At 31.8% G+C, this 26,303-nt stretch overlaps 1 protein-coding gene across 4 annotated transcripts; it reads left to right on the top strand.

Annotated features, from left to right (window-relative positions):
- On the top strand, nucleotides 1-23,688 carry LOC106665366 (phosphatidylinositol transfer protein alpha isoform). Of its 4 annotated transcripts, none has more exons than XM_014391738.2 (9): nucleotides 1-124; nucleotides 9,143-9,173; nucleotides 9,243-9,406; nucleotides 11,504-11,603; nucleotides 12,315-12,392; nucleotides 18,262-18,450; nucleotides 18,511-18,632; nucleotides 21,449-21,539; nucleotides 21,615-23,688. In XM_014391738.2, the coding sequence occupies exons 1-9, from the start codon at nucleotides 108-110 to the stop codon at nucleotides 21,660-21,662; spliced, it is 840 nt and encodes a 279-aa protein (XP_014247224.1). In that variant the 5' UTR covers nucleotides 1-107; the 3' UTR covers nucleotides 21,663-23,688. The 4 variants fall into 4 exon arrangements, with proteins under 4 accessions (XP_014247224.1, XP_014247227.1, XP_014247223.1 ...); XM_014391741.2 differs by having other exon boundaries at nucleotides 2-124; nucleotides 18,262-18,426; XM_014391737.2 differs by lacking the exon at nucleotides 12,315-12,392 and adding an exon at nucleotides 11,861-11,938 and having other exon boundaries at nucleotides 2-124.
- The last annotated feature ends 2,615 nt before the right edge of the window (nucleotides 23,689-26,303 follow it).

Below are 26,303 nucleotides of genomic sequence, written 5' to 3'. Positions count from 1 at the left end.
GTCATTGTAGACTTGTAGTCATTAAAACCGAACTGCAGTCTTTTTTCATATTTTAGTTAGTTAACTTTAGTCCATGTGTCGACTTGTAGTCGATTAGAAATTTTAACATGTTAATAAAGGAATAGTAAGTACAAATCATTATATAATAGTATTTTAAACTATCGGTTAATAAATAGATATTTATTATTTTAATTAGGCCTTTATCGAATTATTAACCTTCACGTTATTGTCATGTATTCTATCAGTTTCAATTCGCGGTGAAACGTTTCTCCCATCGGGATCGATTTTTCAAGAAATTTCGAGACAAACTGAACAAAAATCCATCGGCTTATAGTCGTTTTAGGATTTTTGGAGGAAGATCTCGTCAGACAGATAACCCGGTTTCAGGTGGTCACTTGTCCAACTACCTAAATACTTGTGGCATTTTTGAGTTGATTTTTCCGAATTAAAAAAAACGAAGTATTTTTCCGAATTAAAAAAAAAGAAGTGGAAAATGTCATTTTCCGATCTTAGTATTGTTATTCTAGTCTTCCATTTTATTTATTTTTCCACTTGGAAAAGATAAAAAAAATCTTAATTTGTGTGAGATATTGACATTTCTTTAAACTGATTGCCCTCTAATTGCTGATATTTTCGCCACCGTTTGATACAACACAATACTCACATTTTGTCCTTTAACGCTTTTCTAAAAATATCATGTTTTGGCCAAATTTGTTGTCAAAATATTGACACTTAAATAGGCATGTTGACAATTTGTATCCTTCAATTTGCAATCCTTGACTTGTATTGGTTATGGATGACCTAGCATATTTTTATTACTGCATATGACCTTATTACCTTTTTCCCACTCGTTTTACATTTTTTTTTAATTAAATAAAAACCCTTCTGGTTATGTAATGTCCCAGTTGCCAATAATTTGTTAGGTTTCATGAATACCTTATTCATTAAATAATTCTATAATGAGGTAATGAATTTCTCATCGTTTATCCTTTCATTGTTCAACTTTTAACATAATTAATTTCCATTCAGATTCCCATAACGTTTTTCTTTGTCGAAAAAAACCAAAACAAAAGAAAACGAGGTTTCTTTACCCTTGAAAGTTAATTTTTTGTTTCAAAAGCGAAATATTCAATACCCTCTGTTTAGAAAAAAAGTTGTAATTTGTGTTATCACAGACACAGCATATCAGTTTTAATAATGTACGGTGATATATCATGTCTGGTCAAATGCCTAACTGTTGATAAAAGTACTCGGCTCGTTTATTATTTCGTTATCATTGGTCAACAAAAGTTCAAAGCAGCTCGAATCGATTTTATTGTTTTGTTATTTTGCAAACCATTGAATGTACAAATAAATGTTTTATATCCAAAATCTTATAAAGAGATGTGTTTTTGTTGTCTGTAACAAATTGGAAGTGGGGCAGAGCTTTTGGATGACTTCCAGTCAGTGGAAGTGGTATTACCATGGTTCATGCATTATGGGTTGCCACCGTGGTGCCTTTGAATCTTTTAACTAATAGACATTCTCCATGGTCAAAAAAAAAAAATGTTTCTAATAATTTCTAATCAGCAGTGTTTATTTCTTGTACAATAGAACACTATGCATTTTTTTCCGCATGTTTTATTTGTACTCATTGAGTCACATAAATTTCAGCAACTTGTTCTAAAGATGCATAACATTCCTGGTAATTTGAGTTTTCAAGGAGCAAACGTCTTAACTTTGCACTAATAAATCTAGCAATTTCCAATTTTTTGACTACAGAACTAAAGCGTTTTCTCTCTGTTCTACCATTTTTTAATATATAAGTCAATGATTCCAAAGGAAGTAATGCTTACGATAAACTTATAAAGATTTTAACAAATGGATCCATTACAGTTATTATAAATGTGGACAACTTACATGTTAAAGACACATAGTATTTCCTGGTACTCTGAGGCAAAACGTCTTAATTTTGCTCTAATAAAAACATCAATTTCCATTTCTTTGACAATAGTTCTAATCTATATTTTTTAAATGTATAAATCAGTGATTCCAAAGGATGTAGTGCTTACCTTCATAATTCATCTCCCTTTGTAGTAATGCTTGCAATAAAATTTTAAAGGGTTTTGCAAATGGATTCATTACAATTATCAAAAATGTTGACATCTTTTGTGCCGAAGACAAACTCCTTAATTTTGCACCAATAAATCCTGCAATTTCCTTTTTTGGCAGTTGAACTGAACCATTTACTCTCTAATCTACATTTGTTTAAATATGTAAGTCATGTGTGATTCCAATTGATGCTAAAGGGAATAATGCTTATGAAAATTTTTTAATGTATTTTGGAAATGAATTTATTAAAATTATAATAAATCTCAACTTTTGGTAAAAGATGCATGCAATACAAGGCAAAGGGTAAATGTGTTAATTTTACACTAATAGATACAGAAATTTACGTTTCTTTTACAATATCCACCCTAAGGAATATCGAGTACTCTGGGGGAGTGAATGTAATCAGACTTCTACATTTGTGGTGATGTGTGTATATACATTGTATGTTTTATTCTGAAGTTTACAACCTGAGGTACAAACGAGAGGCTAGCATTTTAGGATATCAACATAGTTTTAATATAAAAGCAGTGAGTCATTAACCAGATAGCATTGTCTGGTAATATGAGGCAAAGAGTAAATATCTTAATTTTACACTAATAACCCCAGCAATTTCCATTTCTTTGACAATAGCTCTAACCTACATCTTTTTATATTTATAAGTCAGTGATTTCAAAGGAAATAATACTTACAAAAAATTTGTAATGGCTTTTGGAAATTGATTTGTTAGATATCATAAATGACATTTCTGTGCTAAAGATGCAAAACATTGGCTGGTAATTAGACGAAAAGGCAAACGTCTTAACTTTGCCCTAATAAATTCAGCAGTTTCCAGTTTTATGATGATAAAACTAAGGCATTTACCCTCTAGTCTTTTATAAAAAATAAAAAGACGTATTTATTTTTTTTATTTCCACAATAACAATGAGAATAATAATAATAGGAAAATTTATTTAGCTAATGCTGTTCATTTTGCTCATTCAACAATTTACTTTTCATATTTTTCACAAATTGTTTCAACTTTTTTTTTATAAACTTTTGGCCAATGCATTAAACTCCCTTATTCCACCCTCAAAAATATACTTCAAAGTTGAAACTTCCTTGTTGTTTCCGACTTTTGGATTTTTTTTCCATAAACACAGTCACCCTGAAGAAAAAAAAAATGTTGAACAATAAATAAAATGTGGTAATATTATACAATTGAAACTATTGTGTTCTTTTGTTAGAGTTTTAGGGCTCAGAAATTTTCTAATCTGTACAGGGTGTTTGGCCACTGGTGTTACCAAATTTGCTAGTAGATTCTACATTCCTAGAGACCAGCAAATCGCAGATAATGTACTTGGTTTAGTATCCTTTTTAGTGGTGTAATTGCTTTTTCAAACATTTTTTTTCAAATTTCAACAAATTGATGAAGGTTAAAAATGTTTTTAGTTCTTTTTCATTCAAAATTTCCTTACGTTTTACTTTTTTTTTTTTTTTTTTAAATTTTTCACCTTACCAATTTGTCAACCATGGTTTTTACCTATCCTTCATCAATTTCATCACCTTTGGAAAAAAGTAATTAAAAAATCAAATACACCACTAAAAAGGATATTAAATGGAGTACGTTATCTGAAATTTGCTGTTCTCGAGGTTTGGAAATAGTAGTTTAGAATCACCATAGTAAGTTTTTCAACTTGGAAAAAAATATTTTTCAATGTTCGATTTTAAATGGTTTTCTTTGATGAAACAGTAAATTTGAGTTTAAAAAATTGTTTTTCTCTTAAAAGCATAGTTTCTGTTTCATAAGACGAAATCCGATCATTTATTTACTCGATGCCTAGGAGACTTAAAGCCCTCTTTGAGGCCAGAGAAGGTAATATGCATTATTAAGAACAGAAGCAGGTAATAAATTGTTTGTTAAGTCTTAATCTATCACTAAATGAACTATCTTTTTAAAAAGGATTAAGAAAGCATATGTAATGTTAAAGTTAAACACGAAACAGTCCACTGAGATGGTTTCATGCTCCAAGTCATGTTTCAACTTGAAAAGATTAATTCATAACTTTACTTGACTGGCAAAAGTTTGGTTCAAACTTTAGTTGATAGACTAAAATAACTATTTTGCTCACTTTAGTGTAACAACAACTGTTGAATCATGAGAACTAGTCAAAAAATTATTCATTCACTTACAAAATTACAGGGGGTGAGGTTCACAATTTTTCACATTTTTTAAACCTTTCATATGCAAGGGATTTTTTGCATTTATTAATGCTTGTAATGTTCTTGGCATTCTGCAAAGTTTGAGCTCACTCCTTAAGGGAAATTTAAATTTGTCTCTCCCTCGTGGCCCATACATTATCATTAGGCTTATATCAGGTGACTATGGACTGGCTATTTTGGCTGTTTAAGGTCGTCTTGGAAGGTCTTAAGGAACCAGTAAACTTTCTGGACCCCTTCATTCATTTTTTTTTTACCTCGTACAACCCCACACCATTACACTGTCTCATTCATGTTTCACAATTAGAGTTATATTTTTAACATCAGTTTTCTCGAAACAAATACATGTCTATTAGATTCAAAATCAATTCAAAACTTACTTTCATCTGTGAATATTTTTCCAGAACTCTTAGGGACTTATTGACTGATCTAAAGCAAAATTGAGCCCACTTTGTCATGTTTTTATTGCATGTAAAATTTTTTTTTTCCATTCTACCTTTGAATCCCACTTGATAGAGGCGATTATGGATTGTTTGTGGCACAACTTCTGTCTCAAAAGATGTGACAGGATTTTCTGCGAGTTTCATATGCACATATGATCAGATTTTTTGTAGCTTGTCTCAACTCTTATCATTTCTTGGTTTTCAGTTTATTTTATCGGTAGAACTAGTCTTTGTTTCCCTATTTGACAATAGCTTAAAACTTGCTGAAATAACGAGTCAATTTTATCTTTTATAATGTAATATAATTCTGCTGGATTTCAACCCATCTTTCACATATTTTAAATTGAACTAAACTATTGATAGTAATAATTAACAGTATTTTTATCTTATTCCTTTGTAATATGGCCCTATTCCTTTGCTCAACAATACTAAAAACATTGTTGTTTCAAAACCGTTTTATACGTGTATGAATAATTTTTTGGCATTTAAAAATTATTTTTTGTATATCAATATAAAACCAATTATTTTTTAACAAATAATTACATAAATAGTGAATGAATGAAAAGAAGCGCGACAAACAACATATAAAGTACATATAATCATACAAATATTAGCCCAATAGGAAATTCAGGAATATGAGTGCTGCAGGTAGAACATTACTAAATTCTCGTCATCTGATATTACGACTTTTTCTTATTTGTTCAGTTGCAAACCTGAATATTAACAAATGTGATCAATCATGGGTCATTACATGATAATTGAAGAGTTAGTCATAGGTTTGGCCGATGACACATTATTTTTGGGTCGTATCTGCTTAGTTTTAGTTCAAAGCAGATTCAGGATGAAGAAATTTTTAAAAAGTTGACTAAGATAAAATTAGAAATCCAAGTAGAAAATACGAGTCGTTGAATATATCCATCTATCTAAGCCCATGAGAATGGATGGACCCAGTGAGGTGTCAAAGTGTCAATCAGTTCAACATTAAACATGTTTAATTAAATTTTCAAGGTTTGTATATTAAAGTCATAAACACAAAAATATTGAGATCTGCGGGGTAATAAACCTCCAATTGGGCCACTGCTTGTCCATCTGTTTCTGTCATACCTAAATAATCAAAAATGACCAAACTACGTAAACCCAATAGTATGACACAATATTGGTGCCAGCTGATCAAAAAATATTGGGTGTGTGTGTTTTTTGGTCTAAAAAAAGTAGGTCCAACTGTAAGTAACTGTAACTGTAGACTAAAAAAGTAATCTAACTTTAAAATATAAATTGATCTTATTTTTAATCCAAAACATAATGTCCTTCGTTTTCTATAACTACCAACGTTCTGGCAGCAGAACTACAGTAATCCCTTAACACTCGTGGTTTTGACATTGCGGTTTTCACTATTCACGTAAGAAAAAATGAAGAAAGTTTAGACATTTGCAGAAGTCCGATTTCTTTATTTATAGACAAAACAGTTGCATAAACAATTTTATTTTCATATCCAAAATAATTTTGTAAATATAGATTGGAGGCTGAAATTGATTCTCAGAAAACTTTCGCCTGCTTCAATGTACTGTTCCTTCTTTCTTCTCAGTTTGTTTTATGCTCTCGGTGAATTTGTGTCGCAAAATGCCTCTTCCTCAAAAACAGAAAAAACCTGACCCTTGGTGAAAGAATAAAAATTTTGGACATGTTACATTTTTTATGCAGGCCAAAGCTTTTCTTAAAACAGCTCAGGGAAATTTTAATCTTGAGGGACCAACTTATTAAAAAAGCTATGGCTTTTGATGACCCGTTTAAATCAAAGTTTTACTTTTAAAAGTGATGTCGAGGCCACTTCAGATATTTATGTGAAAATACTGGAAGAAATTAATTATTTTGCGAAACAGCGAACTATTAATAGTTATTTCTTTCCTTGCATATCAAAAAATGAAAACAATTAACAGGTTCAAACATGTCTTCTATTACGTTTATTTTGAATAAACTTTTTTTTTTTTAGTTCTAAATTGTATCTCAATTTTTGGCATCATGGAATATAACCCTCTGTATAGCATAGGCTCAACATTCGCGAATTTAATATTCACGGCAGTTTTATGGAACTAAACACCACAAATGTTAAGGGTACTGTATCCCCTTTTTGTGTAAGTCTGATGACAAAGGAGAACAATCTGTAAGTCCAATTTTCAGAATGTTTTTGTTTAGAAATTCCCTACCTTTTAAGTGGTTGTCTAGGGAGTGGTACAAGTAAAAATCGAAAGGGGTAAGTTTTGGAAAGTATGGAAGGTAGGGCAATTGTTTCCAGACTAACAAGTAGAGTAAGTGAGCTGTGTGAGGCCTAGCATTGTCATTGTGAAACACAATGTTGTGTATATTCACCAGGGCTGGATGTTTTTGTAAGCTTGTTATGCCTTCCACAACGAGATAGTTCTATGATTCGTCCTTCACCATTATGAAAACATCTGAACCATTGATAATGTGGAGATAGTGAGATGCCGTCTGGTGTGACGTAGATTTAGAAAAACATTTTCTTTATCGTTGTTATGTTTTTTTAAACCTACGTCACACCAGTCCTCATCTCACTATCTCCACAAAATCATTAATTAACGGTCACTAAACACCACACATCTGAACCATTGTTGACTCACATGTTCATGTTCAGTTACTACATTATCACACTGTAAATTCCACTTAAATTTCAACAGGCATCTGCCGCCCCTCTATTTCCGAGATTAACTTGTATTGCAAGCAATACCTCAAATGAATTTCATCCCCTTCCATGTCATACGTGCAGCAGTTTATTCTAGACTGACTTGTGGGATTAACTACCCTTTTCTTAAAATCTCTCTCAATAGGGCTTTTCCCACCCTAAAGCTAAGGGGGCTAGCAAGAATTAAAGGATCACCTTTATAAGGCTTAAAGTTGAAATTTGTAAATACCGAGAAAACATATGCACCCTTCCAGTATTTTTTTCTATACCAATATGTTATCTCATGCAGCTTCTTATGATCATAATAAATCACAGTAGTTTGACCATCTTGGTCTATCTTTTCTTTTTTTATTATGTCAGATTTGTTTCATCATATCACCTTGTTCAATGTTATAAAAGTGGTTGATTATTATAAAAATGGACATTGAAGATACTGAAATGTTAAACATGTCTGCCAAACAATGTCAACACTATTAGTCAAACCAGGACTGTTTGGGATGATCATACATCTAAATGTTCTTATTTATATATTTCAACTCTTAGGCCCATTTTGTTTTGATTTTCGACATATAGTTGCAACTATATCATGTTGGATCAACTTGGAGAACTACAGAAAGAAATAAAACAGGAAGACTGTCTAAACATGTACATTTTTTTGGAGGAAATAAGAAACTTCCTGATGTTTACAGTCTTTAATGTTTTGTAGTTTGGTCTGCCAGAAGCATTTCAGCTTCTTGCCATCTTCAGTGTTGGGTCAAGAAGCCAAAACGTCGAAGATACTGAAATGTTAAACATGTCTGCCAAACAATGTCAACACTATTAGTCAAACCAGGACTGTTTGGGATGATCATACATCTAAATGTTCTTATTTATATATTTCAACTCTTAGGCCCATTTTGTTCCACCAAATTCATCACCCCACACACAATAGAAAATCTCAAAATTTAATTTTTTGTGGTAAAAGTTTTCAAGTTGTTAGGTATTATTAATCTAAATTTATGGTGTTACAGGATTGATAGAGTACTTAATATTCTTATCCTTTGGTATACTTTATTGAGTGATATTGAATTATCTTCTCTGTAGTCCTACTTGAGTCAGAAGGTAGGTTCATTGATTGATGTTAAGCCCATAAATGATGTGGGGGGGGGGTGTTGTAATGACCTAGTTGTTCAACCCCAGAGGTTAATCCAGCCAGAAGGGCAGATAAGACTAACATTTAACCTAATTTTGTCAAAAATACCTGAGTTGAATAGAAAAAAAGTTGACTAGCTATTTGTATTAATATAAAAAATATTAATAATTGTCCTTTAAGATATTGTATGAAAGTATAAGGTATGCAGAGTGATTAACCACAATCCTCTCTGATCATTTCTTTTCTCGTTTTCTCAAGGGTTACAATATTTTGCTATCTTCCATTGTGATTTTGTCAAACAATCCAGTTACAACTGTTGATCAATTTGCTATTATAGAAAAAATTCTAAAGAAAAGTTAACACATTCAGTACTGGTGACCTGCAAGAAGGCCACACTGGCTCAACCCGCCAGATGGACAACCTGACATTTGTAGGAATTGGAAATTTTTGTCATTCGAGACGGGGAAATTTGCAAAACCTGGCTGCACTGAATGTGTGAACTGTTACAAATTTTTGATGATTGTATTAATTGTATCATTTATTTAAAAAAATTTAATTAATATTGACTTTATTGTGTTTCAGCCGAGTAACACTTCCTCTTACTGTAGAAGAGGTGAGTTTTCTACTTATTTCACTACACGAAGAAATAAAATTGTTTATGTAACGATATTTTCATTTTTAGTACCAAGTAGCCCAGTTATATTCAGTGGCTGAAGCTAGTAAGAACGAGACTGGTGGCGGTGAGGGAATCGAAGTACTAAAGAATGAACCATTCGATAACTACCCCCTTTTAGGCGGAAAATACAAGACAGGACAATATACATATAAAATTTATCATTTAGCAAGGTATGTGAACTTTACATATCTAATTCGACATGCTTAGAAGTATGTAAGAAAATCCATATTAAAACATTTCTAGCTAAAAAAACCTGTTTCTTAAATTTTACAACCATGTTTGTATGTTAGATGTGCGCAAGTCCAATAATGTATTTAATTTATCCTCAATCTCAGAACCAAAGACAAATCGTATGCAAAATTTTAATCAGTTGGTCATTTTCTTCTGTCCTTAATTTTTGTATGTTGCATTACTATCTTTTTGGGCCGACAAGATTTCTTATTCAAAAAGTTGCCTTAACTGTGATATCTGTTATGTCGGATCCGATTATCTGTTAAAATACCTCTTGTCTGTTTAGTCACAATTCCAGTTAACTTTAAGTTGTTGGTGTACAAATGGAACATTAAGCTAAACAATAAGGATAGCTAGATTTAAAAAAAATATAAGGGTTGAAAACTCAGTTAAGCATTGTCATTTTGATTTAGGGATTTTGTAGCAGCTGGGTTACTTTTGGTGAATGGTAAATTAAGAATTTTTAGAAATATTGGTTTCAGGATGTTGTCTCATATATATATTGGTAACATGATTATTTAAAATTATTACATAATTTTTTATGTTGGTACTACAAATAATTTATTGCAGTTTAATTGTTTTTACAATTTAACTTGAGTTTAATAAAATTTTGTCTCGGAAATATTAATAATATGAGACAACCAAAGAGTACAATAGTTTTTCAATTGATGAAAATTGCCTTAAGAACAAATATTTCCACATAGAAATAGTAAGCCTGTAAATAATTATATATTAAGATAGTATAAACCTGAACATCACAGCTTCTTTGTTTTACACATACTGGCCCTCTTATCTTCTGTTTAGCCTTCTGAAATTGCAGAGTTTTTCAAAAGGAAACACACAACGCTCTAATAAACATAACATTCTTGCTAATTCTCATATTACTTCTTTTGTACGCTTATATTTCAATTATATAGTTATCTATTAAAACAAATTTTATATTTGTTGTATGTTTACTAGGTATAAAACCTTCAAAAATTGGGCCAGGAAAAATAAAACAAATAATAAGAATAAAGGACAACAAAATAAAAAGAATAGCAAATTTGATATTTTATTTACAAGTTCGATGATTACAAATTGTTTATGTAAAGCAATCAAATACTAACACAAAGAATAGCTAAATTGCATAACGCTTAGAACATTATTTGAATCCTGCTCATGACACTACTTTTTTAACTCAACCATACTTTGCATAAAAAATAATAAATCAATTAAAATTTCATCACTGAGGAACATTTCATTGTTAACACATTTTTATATAAAACCAAATCATTATGCTGTTATGCTTAATCTTGAGAAGGAGCTATCACATGTATTTTATGAAGGCTTGTACATATGTATCACGACACTCGTGCCTTAGACAAAGTTCTGCTGTTGTCTATAGATAAATCTCTTGTTCTGCATCTTCCTGTAGGGAAAGAAAAAAAAAACTTTAAACAAGTTTAAATTTTACAATGAAGAAACAATGCCACGGGCCCACTATCTAACTTGTCATGGTATCGTGGAATTTTTTTTAGCTGAGATGTGCAGGTCGACATGTGACAGTCTAGATTATCATGGATTTATGGTAAACTGTGAAGTGACTTGAGTACTTCAACAAACTGTGAGTGAAGACAGACCCAATAAATGACTCAGTGCCAGTTCAGTATGAGTTCCCCAACTTGCAGACCAAGCTTAATTTTATTTTGGATTTGTTGGGGATTGTTCGTAGATAGTGCAAATTTATCTACAAGTGTATACTAGCCTTAAGTCAGAATTACTTTTGTTTAATACAGCTAGAAACTGTCTTAATTGCTGATAAATTATAGCTTACTTGATAAAATTAGGATTAGTATTATATACTAATGCCTTGACAGACATTTTTAAAATAAAACCATCAAAAATATTTTTATTGTTTTTTTAAATGCAATCAAGCTAAATTTCAAATTTCCAAGGGTATTAGTGTTCAAATGGTTATCCGTAGTGTATTTAGAAAAAACAATTATTTGTGTGACATAGCTTGTTTTTTTAACAATTACTTTGTTCTCCCATTACAGTAAAGTTCCTGCATTTATCCGACTTTTGGCACCTAAGGGAGCTCTAGAAATTCATGAAGAAGCTTGGAATGCATACCCTTACTGTCGCACAATAATCACGGCAAGTTCATCACTTGTATCACTTGTAAATTTTTTCTGAATTAAGGGGAAAATACTTTGTTTCTAATTTTATTCAAATCAAAAATCCTTTGACGATAAAAATGCTTAAATTTACTTTTAATTTGTGGTGTACTAAATCAAAATTCTTTGAAACAAAAACAAAATCTTAACTTTTTTAAACAAAATTATGATGTGTAACATTACCTATTTTTGGTAAAACTTGATATGTTTACTATTTAGTATTTGTTCTTTATATAGAATCCTAGCTACATGAAAGAGAAATTTCGTGTTGCTGTGGAAACACTTCACATTGCTGATCGAGGTACAATAGATAATGTAAGTTAAAATATCTATGAGATGCTCCTATCATGGGCGTGGGTAAATGGAGGTTTTGGAAAAATAATACTTAATCATGTTTGTTTTGTCAGCAGCAAGCAAAGTCTGGTGATTACAAATACACATTATATTGTATTATACCATTTAATGTGGAAATGTTCTGAAAGCTTTTGGCTTAATGGGAATGGTCTGATTTTCAGAGATAAACATCACATTGCATTTCGAAATAGTACACACATTTGTATTTATTAGAATAACACCGATTGTTAATAAACAAGTACATTATTCCTCTTAATTACAAACGCATCTCAAGTTTTTTCCAATTAAAGAAAAAACTTAATTATAACATTGGCGTTTTTGCTTCTTTGAACTTCAGAATCCTGGGTATATGAAAGACAATTTCTCCATACTCATCGAATCATATCATATTGCTGATCGTGGCAAACAAGACAATGTAAGTTATCAATTTTGAGCTTTTTTTCCAATTTTCTTTGCAGTAAGCTTTTTTTAATTCGTTGCTGTTAACTCGTTGGAAGAGTTGAAATGCTACTTCATATTTTTATGACAAGGTGTCTACTGATTATACAGTCGCACATGTAAGGTTTTTAAATAAGATAAATTATAATTATATAAATTAATAAGGTTTAGATTTTTAATAGTAAAAATAAATTGAAACTTAGCAATTAATTTAAAATTTTCAAACATTCGTTTTGTTATTTCATTCTTGCCTCTTATGAATTTAGGATTGCTAAATTCAATTATATTACAATCATGTGACTTCACGAACTGGAGTGATAAAATATTTTTGGTAGACACCCTGTGATAACACCTGACTAGCAATGATTCACCTTTTTTAAAAGTGGTATGATGCCTATCAGCTCAAGATAAAATTTTCATTTTTGTTTCATTATTTGTTACATAGTATACTTGCATCTCAAAGTAATTTAATTAATCTAGGTGATTGGAATTCTTTATTTCAATTTTGCATGTTTTTGTGTCATTCGTTAATGCACATGTAACCAATTAGTTTAGTAGTGACTTTATTCCAAATTTCTTTCCACACAGTATTTCTGAAGCATAAACTTTAAAAAAAGATCATTCATGGTCGTTTTTTAAATTAATTAATTCAATAAATAAAGGCATTTAACCACTTAGGCCATTTTCTGCCTTGATTTTAATAACAACAGTACACACTGAATGATATATCCGTGACAGGTGGAAATCACGGAACTGCCGTCCCAGAAGGCAGAAGATGTTGAATAATTTTTTTTTCTTTCGGTTTTATTGTTTATTTTTATGACCCGAGGGATATGCAGATGTTGTGTCGCTACCTCCACATCCCTCACAGGTCTAGGGCTTCAATTTTGCCCCACTGAGGTGCTTCCGTCATACGATCAGCCACATGATCTCGCACCCTGCTAATCTTGAGATCCTATGGAGTAGGAATGTTGTCATTGACCCAAATAATATAAAAGAAATTTTGAAAATTGAAAGTTTTAGTTAAAAATCTGGCAAATGATTTAATTTAACTTGACAAATATTTGTTGTAATTTATATTGTAGTCATAACAGCAAGTACTGAGCTATAAGGCCTACCATCAGATGATTTTCAATATTAATAAATAATTATAAGAAAGAAATATCACTGAAATAATGAAATTGGTTTTATTTATTTAAAAAAATTAAATTTTTAATTTACTGATAACTGAATTACATAAGATCAAATCTGCACATTCACATGTCATATACATGTGAGCATAGAGTTAAGCCTACTCTTCTTGTAGTCCCCGGGCAATTCCAGCTTTTTTAATTTACAATAAATTAGCAGCAGGCCTCTAGAATCACCCACCCACAGGGTGTAAGCAGTCTGGAATCAGACCTCGGTTTTTCCATCCCATCCAGCCTCCTCGGGGGTTGGGCTACAAATGCTACTAACAGCTATGTTTTTTAGGTTATGTCAGCCTCCAACACAATCGGTTTCTAAATATAAATCCATACACACTTTCACTCACTTAAGCTGGTCATTCATAGTCTCGACTTGAGAAACACCCACCCAGGGTGTAAGCAGTCTGGAATCAGGCCTCGGTTTTTCCATCCCATCCAGCCTCCTCGGGGGTTGGGCTACAGATGCTACCAACAGCTATGTTTTTTAGGTTACGTCAGCCTCCAATGCAATCGGTTTCTAAATCTAAATCCATTCACACTTTCACTCACTTAAGCTGACCATTCATTGTCTCGACTCGAGAAACACCCACCCCGGGTGCTGGGACCCTTAGTCTTATCCGTCCAGCCACATGGTTGGGTTCTGTGGGGGGGGGGAGTTGCTGTCTACACCTTGGTCAATTCAGCACCCAAAGTATATAATTCCAAACCCTTTCGTACTTATGTTCATTTTTAAATGCATTCACTTCTATTTACACATAATTCACGATATTCCTTCATCAACCTAATTGAGGCTCGAAGTGGTACTCGATATTCCGTCATTGATCCTCTCACATGACACATTCACACTAACAAATATATTGACTCAACACAAACTAGGTATTCACAACTATTATTACTATAAACAATAGAATATCCCTGTTTCCTCGGAACAGGGACCCAAATACTCGCTGCCATGCTCAGGCATAATTCTCAAATAAGGTGGTATTCCTGCACACTCTCTATATGGAACCAAGGAACTGCACCGTTCATGGTCTCTCCCGGATGGAACTGTGCCGAGCCACTTCACTTCATTTTTCATGCCTAAATTATTTTTATCTTATTTATTCGTAATTTGGCCTTATTTCTTCACTTAACAATACTAAAAACATGTTTTTTCCAAACTGATATAAATATGTAAATAATTTTTTGAAAAATGTTTAAAAATGTCATTTTTTGTACATCAGTGTAACATGTAATTATTTTTTAACAAATAATTGCAAGAATACTGTGTTGTGTTATACAATAGTTATTGTATAAAACTAAACAGTGCAATGCTCAAGCTTTATTGACAACACTGGGCCTTGGTTGTATTGAGAAAGAAAAAAAAAATTAACATACACTGAGAGGCAAAGTAAGTGGCCACCCTTGTATTTTGCGTAACGATGTAGCTAAATAAAAAAATTAAACTGAGTAAAACAATTTTACCAAAAATGTTGCTCTGGAAATAAGAAATTATTCATTTAAGTACTGAGTATTTTCTCCTCTTTCAATGATCACCGCTTGCACATGGATTTTATGAGGTTTTGAATGTAGTGCTGTGGTATATTTTCATACTCCCCCCCCCCCAACAGCGCCATTCTTAATTCCTGCAAATTCTCTGACATCATTTTTACCCTCTTTGACATCTCGTCCCAAAGGTGTTTGGTGGAGTTTAAGTCAGGACTACATGCTGGCCACTACAAACATTGAATTGAAGCCCATTTTAAGTAGTCACCAACGATCACCACCAACCTAGCTGTGTGGGGCCAAGCATTGTCATGCATAAAAACAAAACACCAATTAGTGGCATATAAGAAATAACTTATTCTGATAACACATCGTCAATGTACTGTGCAGCTGTTAGGGAACCAAGGGAAAGTTTGTGCGAATGTTCATAGAAATGTCTGCCCAAACCATAACACCACCACTTCCATAGCTTCTACAAAGTGAAAATGTATCGGGGATATGTTGCTCTCCTGTTCTCTGAACCCTCTCTTGGCTGTCATAAAACCTCAACCAAAACTTGGACTCAACCAAAAACAAGATTTTAGCCCAATCTTGCTCAGACCAATTGATGTGATTTCTTGCAAAACTAAACAGAGCTGTTCTGTGCCTTGATGTTCTGGACCAGTGGCAGGTCTTCTCGCATGTAATCCAGCTTCTGAAAGTCTTCACCTTGCAGTAGTGCATAAAATGACTTTAACTAACTTGTTGGAGTTGTTGCTCATTCGCACTCTCACTCACCTAAGCTAGCCATTCAATGGAACCATGCCAAGCTGCATCAGTTCATTGTCGTGCCTGAAATTAGATGGGGGATTCACAACTACTCCAGTCGCTCCAATCCAGTCTTTTGATGAATTGTTCACTTCCTCTCAAAAATCTTTCTGTTACACTACTTGTTTGTACATAAGGAAAACCGAAAAGAAAGCCGTGTAAGCAGTGGCTCCTGAACATAACCAACGTCAACCATGAATTTTATGATAGAACGTGTTGAGTTCTTGTGTTTTTTAATTTCTTTTCGCCCTGGTTGTTGGCAGTCCAGGATCAGAACTCATTCTTGTCCATCCAGTCGAGGTTGGGCTCCAGAGGCTATCAACAGCTAGTTCATTTCAGCCCCCAACACAATCAGTTCTTAAAATCATTCACACTCACAATTTTTAATTTAAATTCTAATGAAGTTTGGAATAGTGCAGTAATTATTAAATTAGTTGTTATTAAACAGACTAATGGAGTTCCTTTTTATTATTTGTAGTTGTGTGTTAATGTGACTAACTGTCAGCATGTCCGCTTATTAACGTAAGATTTGTGTACGGCACCCCTCGGGGATCCCGGGTGTCGGGGTTGTATTTCCAACTTTCCTGGCTATTCCCCTCCTTCCGTGCCCAGTATTTCCTAGGTTGCTTTCTTTTCCAGTCCATCCACACTCGTCGTCCTCCTTATATCATCCAATCCCTCCAATTCAACTCACCCGCTCATCCCCAATCGACCTTATCCTTCCGCAACATACAACCCATACCTTCGAAAGATCCTTTCTGATCCGAGCCCCTAAACTCTGGAACTCCCTTCCCCTATCTATTCGTCACGCTGCCTCCTTCTCCTCATTTAAATCCCATCTTTATAATCACCTCCTCTCCCTCCAAGCAGAGACCTCACGATAACATTTATTATTTTTGTCTTTGTTTAATATACCTCGTAATTTTCTCTTCTGGCCCGCCTTACTGGCATACATTGTGCCACGATTTCTATCTATCTTTTTTTTTTCCTTTTTTTTTTTTAAATTATGTGACTTCATAGAAGGTTATTATATTTTGTTTCATGTAAATTCTTCTAAGGGGACACCAGTCCCAGAATAAAGTTATTTTTCTTCTTCTTCTTCTTCTTCTTATTCATGTACACTTGCATGCAATTTATTTTAAGCCTATTTTTATTTTTTTATTCATTATTTGCATGGCAAATAAAATCTTTTCAGAGATTGACATTAATGCTAAATAGGTAAAATAATCAAATGCAGGAAATTCTATGAAGTATGAAAATAACATGAAGGAATCTAATTAAATACAAACCGTCAACAAAATCGTAAACCGTAATTGTTTTAGACTCTTTGGAATATATTTTTTCTAACACTGAAGTACGTATTGAAATATGGAGTACTCATCTCCATTCTTTTGTATAGTTTAAGAATCCATCATTTTCATTAAATTTCTTATTTAAAAAAAAAAAAAAAAAAAGATTTAGTTTTTGAATTGTTTCACAGTATTCATTAAACAAAATTGTTTAACCATTATAAGCTATAATTATTATTTATAATAATACATTATAGATTTGTTCCATCACACAATCAAACCATCAGCAAAAAACTGGTTGGGCATGCGCAGTTGAATTTGGGAATTCCATCATGCTATTACAAACTCAACTCAAACTATCTATCGGTTGTTCCAATACGTTTTCAGGTTAGATTTGTGACTGATTTTTGACCGTCAAAACAGCCCAGGTATTTTGACTAGTGACCTGGCAATCAGAGACATTTCCTAGCTCTTTCACTCTCGTTAAATTGCAAAGTTCTTATTCACTAGCGACTGGATTTATGTATGAAATAAAATATGTAGATGTGTATATGCATTTATTTGTGAACAAATAAATTATTTGTTTAAAGGCTTAAAAGGCTCTTATTATTTGTTGAGGCATTAAAAACCAGTTCTCAATGGAACATCATGTCGCGTTGGCAGTGAATCAGTGGGTTCACTTTTATAACTCGTGTAGACATGTAGAAAGACAACCTAATTATGAGCGGTTAATGCTTGAAATCCGGATCGTTGTAAACAACAAATCTCTGAGTTGAACTATCATTTATAAAAAGTTTGGGACACATTTTGGCAACTGGTTTGTGATTATGTGTTGGAACAAACCTAATATATTGATTTCATATATTAATTAAACTTGTGTTCATTAATTTACAAATGTATACAAAATCATCTTTAAAAAGGACGTTTTAAAAAAAGTTATTGTTTGTAGTTACTAAATACTACACACGTTTTTTAAATTGGGTTTACGGTTTTAAATTACATCTGATTCCTTCCAAATCATTCTTTCTGTGTGAAGTTTATTATCTTATTATTTAATCTTTTTTATTCGTACTGTAAGGTACATGAGCTCCCACCTGAAAAACTGAAAGTTCGTGAAGTGATCAAAGTCGACGTTGGTAATGATCCTGTCAGTCCTGCGGACTATAAACCAGATGAAGATCCCGCTAAATTTCAATCTGAAAAAACTGGCCGTGGCCCACTCGTCGGAAACTGGCAGGAAAATGTGAGCCTTGATTTAACAAAACAAGTGATGTAGACGGTTTAATTTTGTCTTTTATTTTAATTATTTATAATTTTTTATTTTTAGGTTGAACCTGTCATGACTTGTTATAAATTGGTCACTGTAGAGTTCAAATGGTTTGGACTTCAGTCTCGTATAGAAAGTTTTATTCATAAGTCTGAACGACGGTTATTTACTATTTTTCACAGGTATAATATATTTATAAAATTTGTACATAATTACAGTAATTGGTTTGATAGTTCCTGAGTGGGACACCTTGTCTCTCAAAGAGAATTCCTGGTGTCCTTCCAGGGTTTGCTTTGCCATGGCATGCTACTCTACTCAGGTTCCGCCTTTGGGCGAGGTGGCGGGTTCCGTCAGCCACAGAGCTCTGGTGGGTCATCAGATCTGTATATTTATTTGTATATAAATTTATATATTCTTTACAGTTATGATTACAAACAAAAACAGAAAAAGCAGTCAGTATCGAGGCTCTCAAATTGTTACAGTTAAAATATATATCATAATATGTACATTGATATAAAACATATATAAATATATATCAATAAATAAAAAAATATGCATGGAAAAAAAAACAAGAAAAAATATACAGAGGGCTGGTGATGACCTAAGCTGTTTGTCCGCCCATAAATCTCCCATATTTTATATCCCAATTATTAGGGAGAGAAAAGCTCTCATTGTTAGTTTGAATGACTGAAATATTTTGCTACTGTCAACATGTTTTTCTATTCTTCTAAATTACTTTGGAATGAAAATGTATTAACATTTTGAATCACTGGCTCTTTGGCAGATTCAAATTTGAATGGATTATTTTGACCTTATTTAACAAAACAATTTTAAGTAATGCCTCAGTAAAAAATCACTTTTATTTATTTACAGTGAAACTTCCCTATAATGGACACACTTGGCAAATGAAATAGTGTCCGCTTTTAGGATAAGAGTGAAAAAAAAATGTTCAGCATTACAAAGATGGGCCACAGTTGTGATTACCAAAATATCGACACCTTTGAAACAGCATTGATTTTTAGCCTTTTCTCTGACCAGAGGGTTTTTCAAATTTAAATTTCAGCGAGCATAATTTTGCATAAGAGTAAAGTTAAACATTCCTTTGAAACTTTTCCTCTCACTCATTTTTTAACTGCATAGTTTTATCCAGAAGTGCTCTGAAACAGTGGTATTTTACAAGCCTGAGCACAGCAAAAACATTCAAATACATCCTGACCTATGCCCGAACCAGACGTTTTAGGAAAAAATATGTGGTATTGGTGATTTCCGAATTCATAAAATTTATCTAAAAGTTTCTTTTTATTCTTTAGAATTTCACTTGCCATCAGACTTCCCCATCGAAAACTTCGCAGCCATGTCTCACAGCCATGTCTCACACACTTAGTTTTTCACTTTTACTCTAATTATATTGATATTTTCAAGTGGCAAACACACTGAAAGAAGTACTTAAATATGTTTACACTGTGGCATAATCAAAATCTAGGAATATTTGAAAACAAAGCAAACAGAAGAAATGGTGTTTCTGAGAAAACATTCATTTTCTGGAGGATGCTGTCAGCTTTGGGTTTTAGAATCAGAATATTTACAAAATGGACAAGCTGTCCTTGTCCGGTTGTGAACAAACTATTAAGAAAATGGTGTCTTAATCAAGGGCACCTCACTACAGCAAAGGAAACAGCTTTAACAGTAACTGACAAAGTGAGAGAAAAACTGAACTTTGAAAGAAACTTAGCCCCAAGTTTCAGGAAAAGGCTCTAATATGGTACACAGATGGATCAAAGATGGAAGGGAGTAGGTTGGTATAGGGATAAAAGGGCACGATAGAATCCGTGTGCAAGATTTTATTACATGTGTACATTTTGGGCTAACTGAAGAATCATATTCTGAAGTTTGCAACTTATTGTGTTTCAAGAAAAATATGGCTGCCTTTGGGACATGAAATTAGAGGGCTAGTCGTTACAGCTCTGCTACCACTTAATGACATAATATCGTATGATAAGGAAGCACTGTGAGTTACCTCTATAATATAGGAAAAATTTTGAGCACTTCTTATGGCTTCTTATGGATATTATTAAGTAAGAGTTTTAATGATCAACTTATGATATAAAGAGGCCAAAAAGGAGCAAAAGTTTTATAAATATAGACAGACGGCCAATCAAAATTGACAAAACCACAGAATAATGCCTTTATCTTTTGTGTGGCCGCAAGAGAGAAAAAATATCTTAGGAGGGGGCACAATTCTTGTTCATTGAAAAATTTATTAGGGAAAAATGTACAAGAAATGGTTATTAAAATGAGCACCTCACGTACTCTGTCAAAACGTCAAATCAGGTGGAACGTGACTGAAGTGCAGTCCAAATGGCAGATCTATGATGAACTGGGGATCCAAGTTTGGCGAAAGCAGACGGAGAATTCCCCTCAGATATCCAAGCTTGGTATGTTTTAAGGCAAGCCTCCTTTTGTTTTTCCCCTTCTTCCTTTGATCTATTATATGCCACCAATAGGGAATTATAGAAAAAAATTTCCCTATGCACATATCCTTTTTATAGGGGTTCCACAATAGATCTTGATTTTTAAAATTCTTTATTCAACCCCTCAAACCTAAAAACAAGACATCAGGGAATCATTGTCCGTTCTAGTTAAGTGTTTCAAAGATGTGTCCATTAAGGGAAATTACACTGTATTCCTATAGACAAATATTTTGCTGGATTGATTGATAGTCGCGATCGACCGTTTGAGCACCCCTGGTATAGGCTAACATTAGAAATCTTAAAGCAATTAATAGAGAGAAAAAACTTTATTTGAATGACTGAAATATTTTTACTGGTAGTCCGATTGATTTTCTATTCTACTAAATTGAAAAATTATTAAAATATTAATCACTGCTCGTTGGCACATTCAAATTTAACTGTGAATTATTATTTTGACCTTCACAAACAAAATAATTCTATTGTAACATGCCTCACTGATAACCTTTTTTATTGATTTATAACTATAGACAAGTATTTTGCTGGATCGATCGATGGTATGGGCTAACAATGGAAGATATTAGAGCAATTGAAGAGAGAACCAAAGAAGAACTAGATAGGGTAAAATGAAAATGACATAGAAAAATAAAATATGTTTTATTGTTTTAATTAATTTTATTGATAATTTTTTTACAGCAACGAAATCAAGGTGAAGTTCGTGGAATGAAAGCTGATACAGATTAAAAAGGATCGAGTACAAATGCTATGCTTCCTGTGTGAAATAAATCCACTTGGTGTTCAGTTTAAGTGTCCTCTAATTATATTTTGCCTAAAGACAGGGATAGGGATTTAATTGGTTTTTACAATATTGTTAGTTTCATTAAATTTCAATGCACAATTTAGTGTCAATAAGTTCATTAGAAAAAGCATTATATTTTTATTTGGCTAATGGAAATGTCTTAATGTGAAGTAAAACATAATAAAACCAGTCTACATGTTTATTAAAATAAAATAAAAACCTAACTAATATCTACCAAATATGAGTTAGGCGCATGAAGTTACTTCATAAGTCCATGACGATTTCTATATTTAATTTTTTTTTTTTTAATTTATTCCTCATGATGTGAAGAAATTATTCCATGTAAAGTAAGCATTTACTTGCAGTACGATAATTTTTACCTATTATTCGTTTAGGCATGTTATGTTTATAAGAAATTTTTTTCTTATATTTATTAAGAAATATTTTATAAACTCTGTTAAATTATTAATTTCTTCAGTTACCGAAAGTATTGGTCTTGATTTGTATGTGTATATTGTTAGAAATGAAGATGTAATAATAAATTTGTATATTGTTTGTATAAGATTTTTCTTTTGTTTTAATCTTCTATAGTGACCATTGTAGACACAACATTGTAAACAATGTTAGTTTGGCATGCAAGACTGACTTGTGTTAGTTTTTAGGAATACCTAACTGTGCATGCCATAAATTTATACATTTACTGTGATTTTGTAATAATTATCCCCAGATTTGTAAATCATAATTTTTTTCAGTGTGCAAACTGAATTTTCAACTCTTTATTTTTAATATCCTTTATAAGTTAGTAGAAAGTTTTGTATCTTTGTATTTTGTTTAATCTTAGTTCTGTGATATTACCACAACTTTAAAGCTATTTTTTCTTCTTAATCTCATTAACAATTTCTCAATTTTATGTGGACTGGTTTCTTAATTTATTTTTTTTTAATTCATTCGGTTGTTTATAACAGTTATAAAAAGGATGAAATGGATTAATGATATAAACAAATTTGCCCATTAAATATAAGTAGCCTAGAAATGAAGACATTTATGGCGTTCTAGAAGAATGTCAGATGTCTTTATAGTCAGTAGTGTATTTATAAAGTACCTAGGCATCATGTTCAACTTTACATTTGCAAGTACAGAAATAACATTATTTATTTTATTTTTTTTTAACAATGCGAGCAAATCATTGAAGTGATAAACGCTCTTTTAGTTAATGTTCAATAATTTAAACAACTTAAATGGTAATAAATTGATAACTGTTAGATTAAATTGCCATTACAAAATTATTTTACAGAATTTTTTTTTACTTTATATTCTAGCTCAATGATTAGAAACTACTTAATGCTTGTTACTTTAATATTTATTTAAATTATTTGCAAAAAAAAGTGTAAACCAAAATTTTATGTTAATCTCAATGGTTAATAACTAAAAAGCTATGAAATTTGATTATTTAAATAAAATACAAATAAAAAAAGTGATTTGGATTAAATATTCTGTAAGCGGAATTATCTGTGAATCGCCCTTTTTAGACATATTAAAAATTTTAGAAAAATCAAAAGTATACAAGTGTCATTGAGTATTATTTGTATCTAAAATTTTATTCTAACTCAAGAATTCTCCCAAAATTAAACAATGTAATCCTACACTGTGAACATCTGTGTACTAAATATTTATAATTAATCAATAAATTTATTAATATATTTATTTTAAGATGACTTTTAAAGCTATTCTTAACTAAAAACTACTTCCTCACATAGTTGACGTATTTAGCTTTAATGTTATGAGAATGTTGAAAATTTAAAAAAAAATGTTTTGAATTGTAAAATGTATAGTACGAGATGTGATCAAAAATTGCACTAACCATAAAATATTTCATCTTATACAGGCTTAGAATTTATAGAACATCTCAGGATGTTATAATGTTACGGGTGCAACATGCAATATTAGTACTTAAATAAATAATTTGACTCATCTGATGGATTTAATAAAGCCCCTTTTTTTTCTAATCCCCTTAAACTGTGCCGAATATCGGTAAAATCATGATTCATTTCGGATCGTTAATTACAAAATATCTGTTCTTGATCATTTTTTGATCACATCTAAACTATGGTGAAATTTGTATTTTCACGAGGGAAAAATAAATCAGGCAACATTGATTAAATGTAAAATTACATCCTAATCTGATATAGAAATCTGCATTAATCAGATATATTAAATATATACAAGAAATAGATGAGGTATATAATATGGGGAAAAAAAGTTTTATCTCTTCAAGTGGGTTATACCCACGAATGTTAATAAAATTCAAGTGGAAAGGACAATAATAACATTAAAAAACACGATGTTCTTACCATTATATAAAAAAAGTAGTTGCATGATCATATTTTGATCAAAATGTAATCAATGTTTGTGTTTAGAGTCGTTCAATTGAATAGGAAATTGAACGAATTTAAAATTGTCGCTAGTGATAAATAGGAACGATATTGTAATTATGAATTTAAATGACACAAGAGAGTATATTTATATATACCAATTAATATATTAAATTCCCTATATATTGAAAAAACTAATAAATGAAGCAATAAATGATATATAAATAAATTAACCGTATATTGGCCGTTTTAGGTGCATGATATATTAGGTGGTGGTCTAGTTATACTCATTCAATTCAGATGAAAATATTATTGTGTCCCTCCCTATTACAAATACAATAAATTAATATTGTTTTAAACACATTTGTCATTTTGTATTTAAAACTGGTAGTTGACTTCCTTCCCCCAGAAAATCCAATGAGTAATGCATTTTAAAACAAAATTTTTATTGTTTTTAAAAATTTGACAGCTTATGTGTAAAAGTGCAATCCTGCTTAAATGTTTATTAGGTTTTTTTAAAAATATTATTTAGGTGCAAATTATAAGTTCTTTATTAACTTTTAATTGGCTTAATCAAAACAGTAAAGAGGAACCAGCAAGGTGAGACTCATCACAGCTTAGTGTAAATTAAACTCAAGGAAAATAAAGCCCCATACCCTCCTCAAGCTTCACCTTAAGCTAACCTTAACCTTAATTAAGGCAAGGCCTGAGGAAGATGAAAAGCTCAAACACTTCCCTCTTTTCTATTTCACCCCCAAGTTTATGATTTGTCATGGTCTATCAGTGTAGAGTCTCCTTAGGTTCGGCGGGGTGGTGGATGGTACAAAACATGCTCCTGATATTTAAAACTTATTTCTTTTCTTATAATTATAAGTGAGATTATACATACAAATAAGAGAAGAACTAAAACAGCTGTAATTATAAAAATATCAAAATATGTAAAATTTAATTTCTAGAAAAATTAAATGCTAGAAGGAGCAAATTTTTCAAATGTTGCACGGATTTTTCTTTCTTAAATTAAAATTTCTATAAATAATCCCATCAGACTTAAATGTTAATCTTGAAAGCTTAAGTGATTTTCTGCATTTTAACCAACATTCAACTTGATAATTTACATAGTGTTGGTAAATGTGTATTATAATTAATTAATTTTTAACGAAAGAAGGATGAATTGACCGTCAGGATATCACTAGTATATTCTGGATTAGGGATGCAGTAATAATTTTAATAAAATATAAATCATAATAGAAAAATATTATTTTGTTGCTCTTGCGCAACCTTTTGTTTTAAATGTCTTTAATAATAAGTGTCGATATTATGTTGAAGCTTGTATGTATTTTACATTCTTGGGAACTATAAAGCAATCAGAAGTTGCCAAGCCCTAGTTCTCGACTATTATTGTACCAAGAGGGCTACTAAAGTACTAACAGTAATAATCAGATTACAATTGGGCTACCATAGTCCACTCCCACATTTAATGTAAAACCTCACATCTCAGCTTAAAAGTCCATCCTAGTTCGCGGAATTTGAAGTTGAAAGACCGACGAAATTAGGCTTCTTGAAATCAAACATGGGTGAAGCTTTTAATTCCTTGTGAAGAGACCAGTGTGTAAATGTTTCAACCCATAGTACGCCATCTTCTGGATGCTGTGAGGTAATTTTGGAGAAGAGAGCCGAAAAATGAACATGCCAATTACAAATGTTTTCAAGGGTCAATAAGAAGGAAGATATTTGTTGGATAAAAATTTCCAATGAGCAAAGCAATGAGAAGACTTAATTGTTTCCAGTACTATGTTTCTTGGTTCAGATGAAAGCATCACTTTTATTATGAAAGAGAAATGAAGCTTAAGTGTGTAAACAGACACCAAATAAAAACTTTGCGCAGTGGCAATATCGTAATCAATGAAGTTCTACTGAGATACCATTTATCTAGTTGAAAACTATAACCATGGGTATTATAGGCAGGTCATCAAAAATAAATCAAAATGGTAATGCTAGTGCTAAAATACAAATGCTAAATAAAAGTGAAATAAAATACATAAAAAAAGAAGAGAGACATGGATATAGACCTAAATGGGGAAAAACTATGAAGGATTATTTTTGTGTAATTGCAAGTTTGCTTTTTTGACTGTAGTTCAGTGGGTATTGGGTCGTTACAATTTAGCTTGGAATGATGGTTTTCTCAATGAAAAGTTTGATGTGGCGATTTTGTTG

This window comes from Cimex lectularius, unplaced genomic scaffold (assembly GCF_000648675.2).
Source record: "Cimex lectularius strain Harlan isolate CLEC.00 unplaced genomic scaffold, Clec_2.1 scaffold9, whole genome shotgun sequence".
Lineage (NCBI taxonomy): Eukaryota > Metazoa > Arthropoda > Insecta > Hemiptera > Cimicidae > Cimex > Cimex lectularius.
Note: the sequence above shows the minus strand (reverse complement) of the source record. Positions and strands in the feature narration are given on the sequence as shown.

Bases quoted from the DNA above. Each gene is read 5' to 3' on its own strand.
- LOC106665366 (XM_014391738.2), top strand. The intron at 9,174-9,242 runs GTGAGTTTTCTA...TTTCATTTTTAG, and splicing joins TTCCTCTTACTGTAGAAGAG to TACCAAGTAGCCCAGTTATA. The intron at 21,540-21,614 runs GTAAAATGAAAA...ATTTTTTTACAG, and splicing joins CCAAAGAAGAACTAGATAGG to CAACGAAATCAAGGTGAAGT.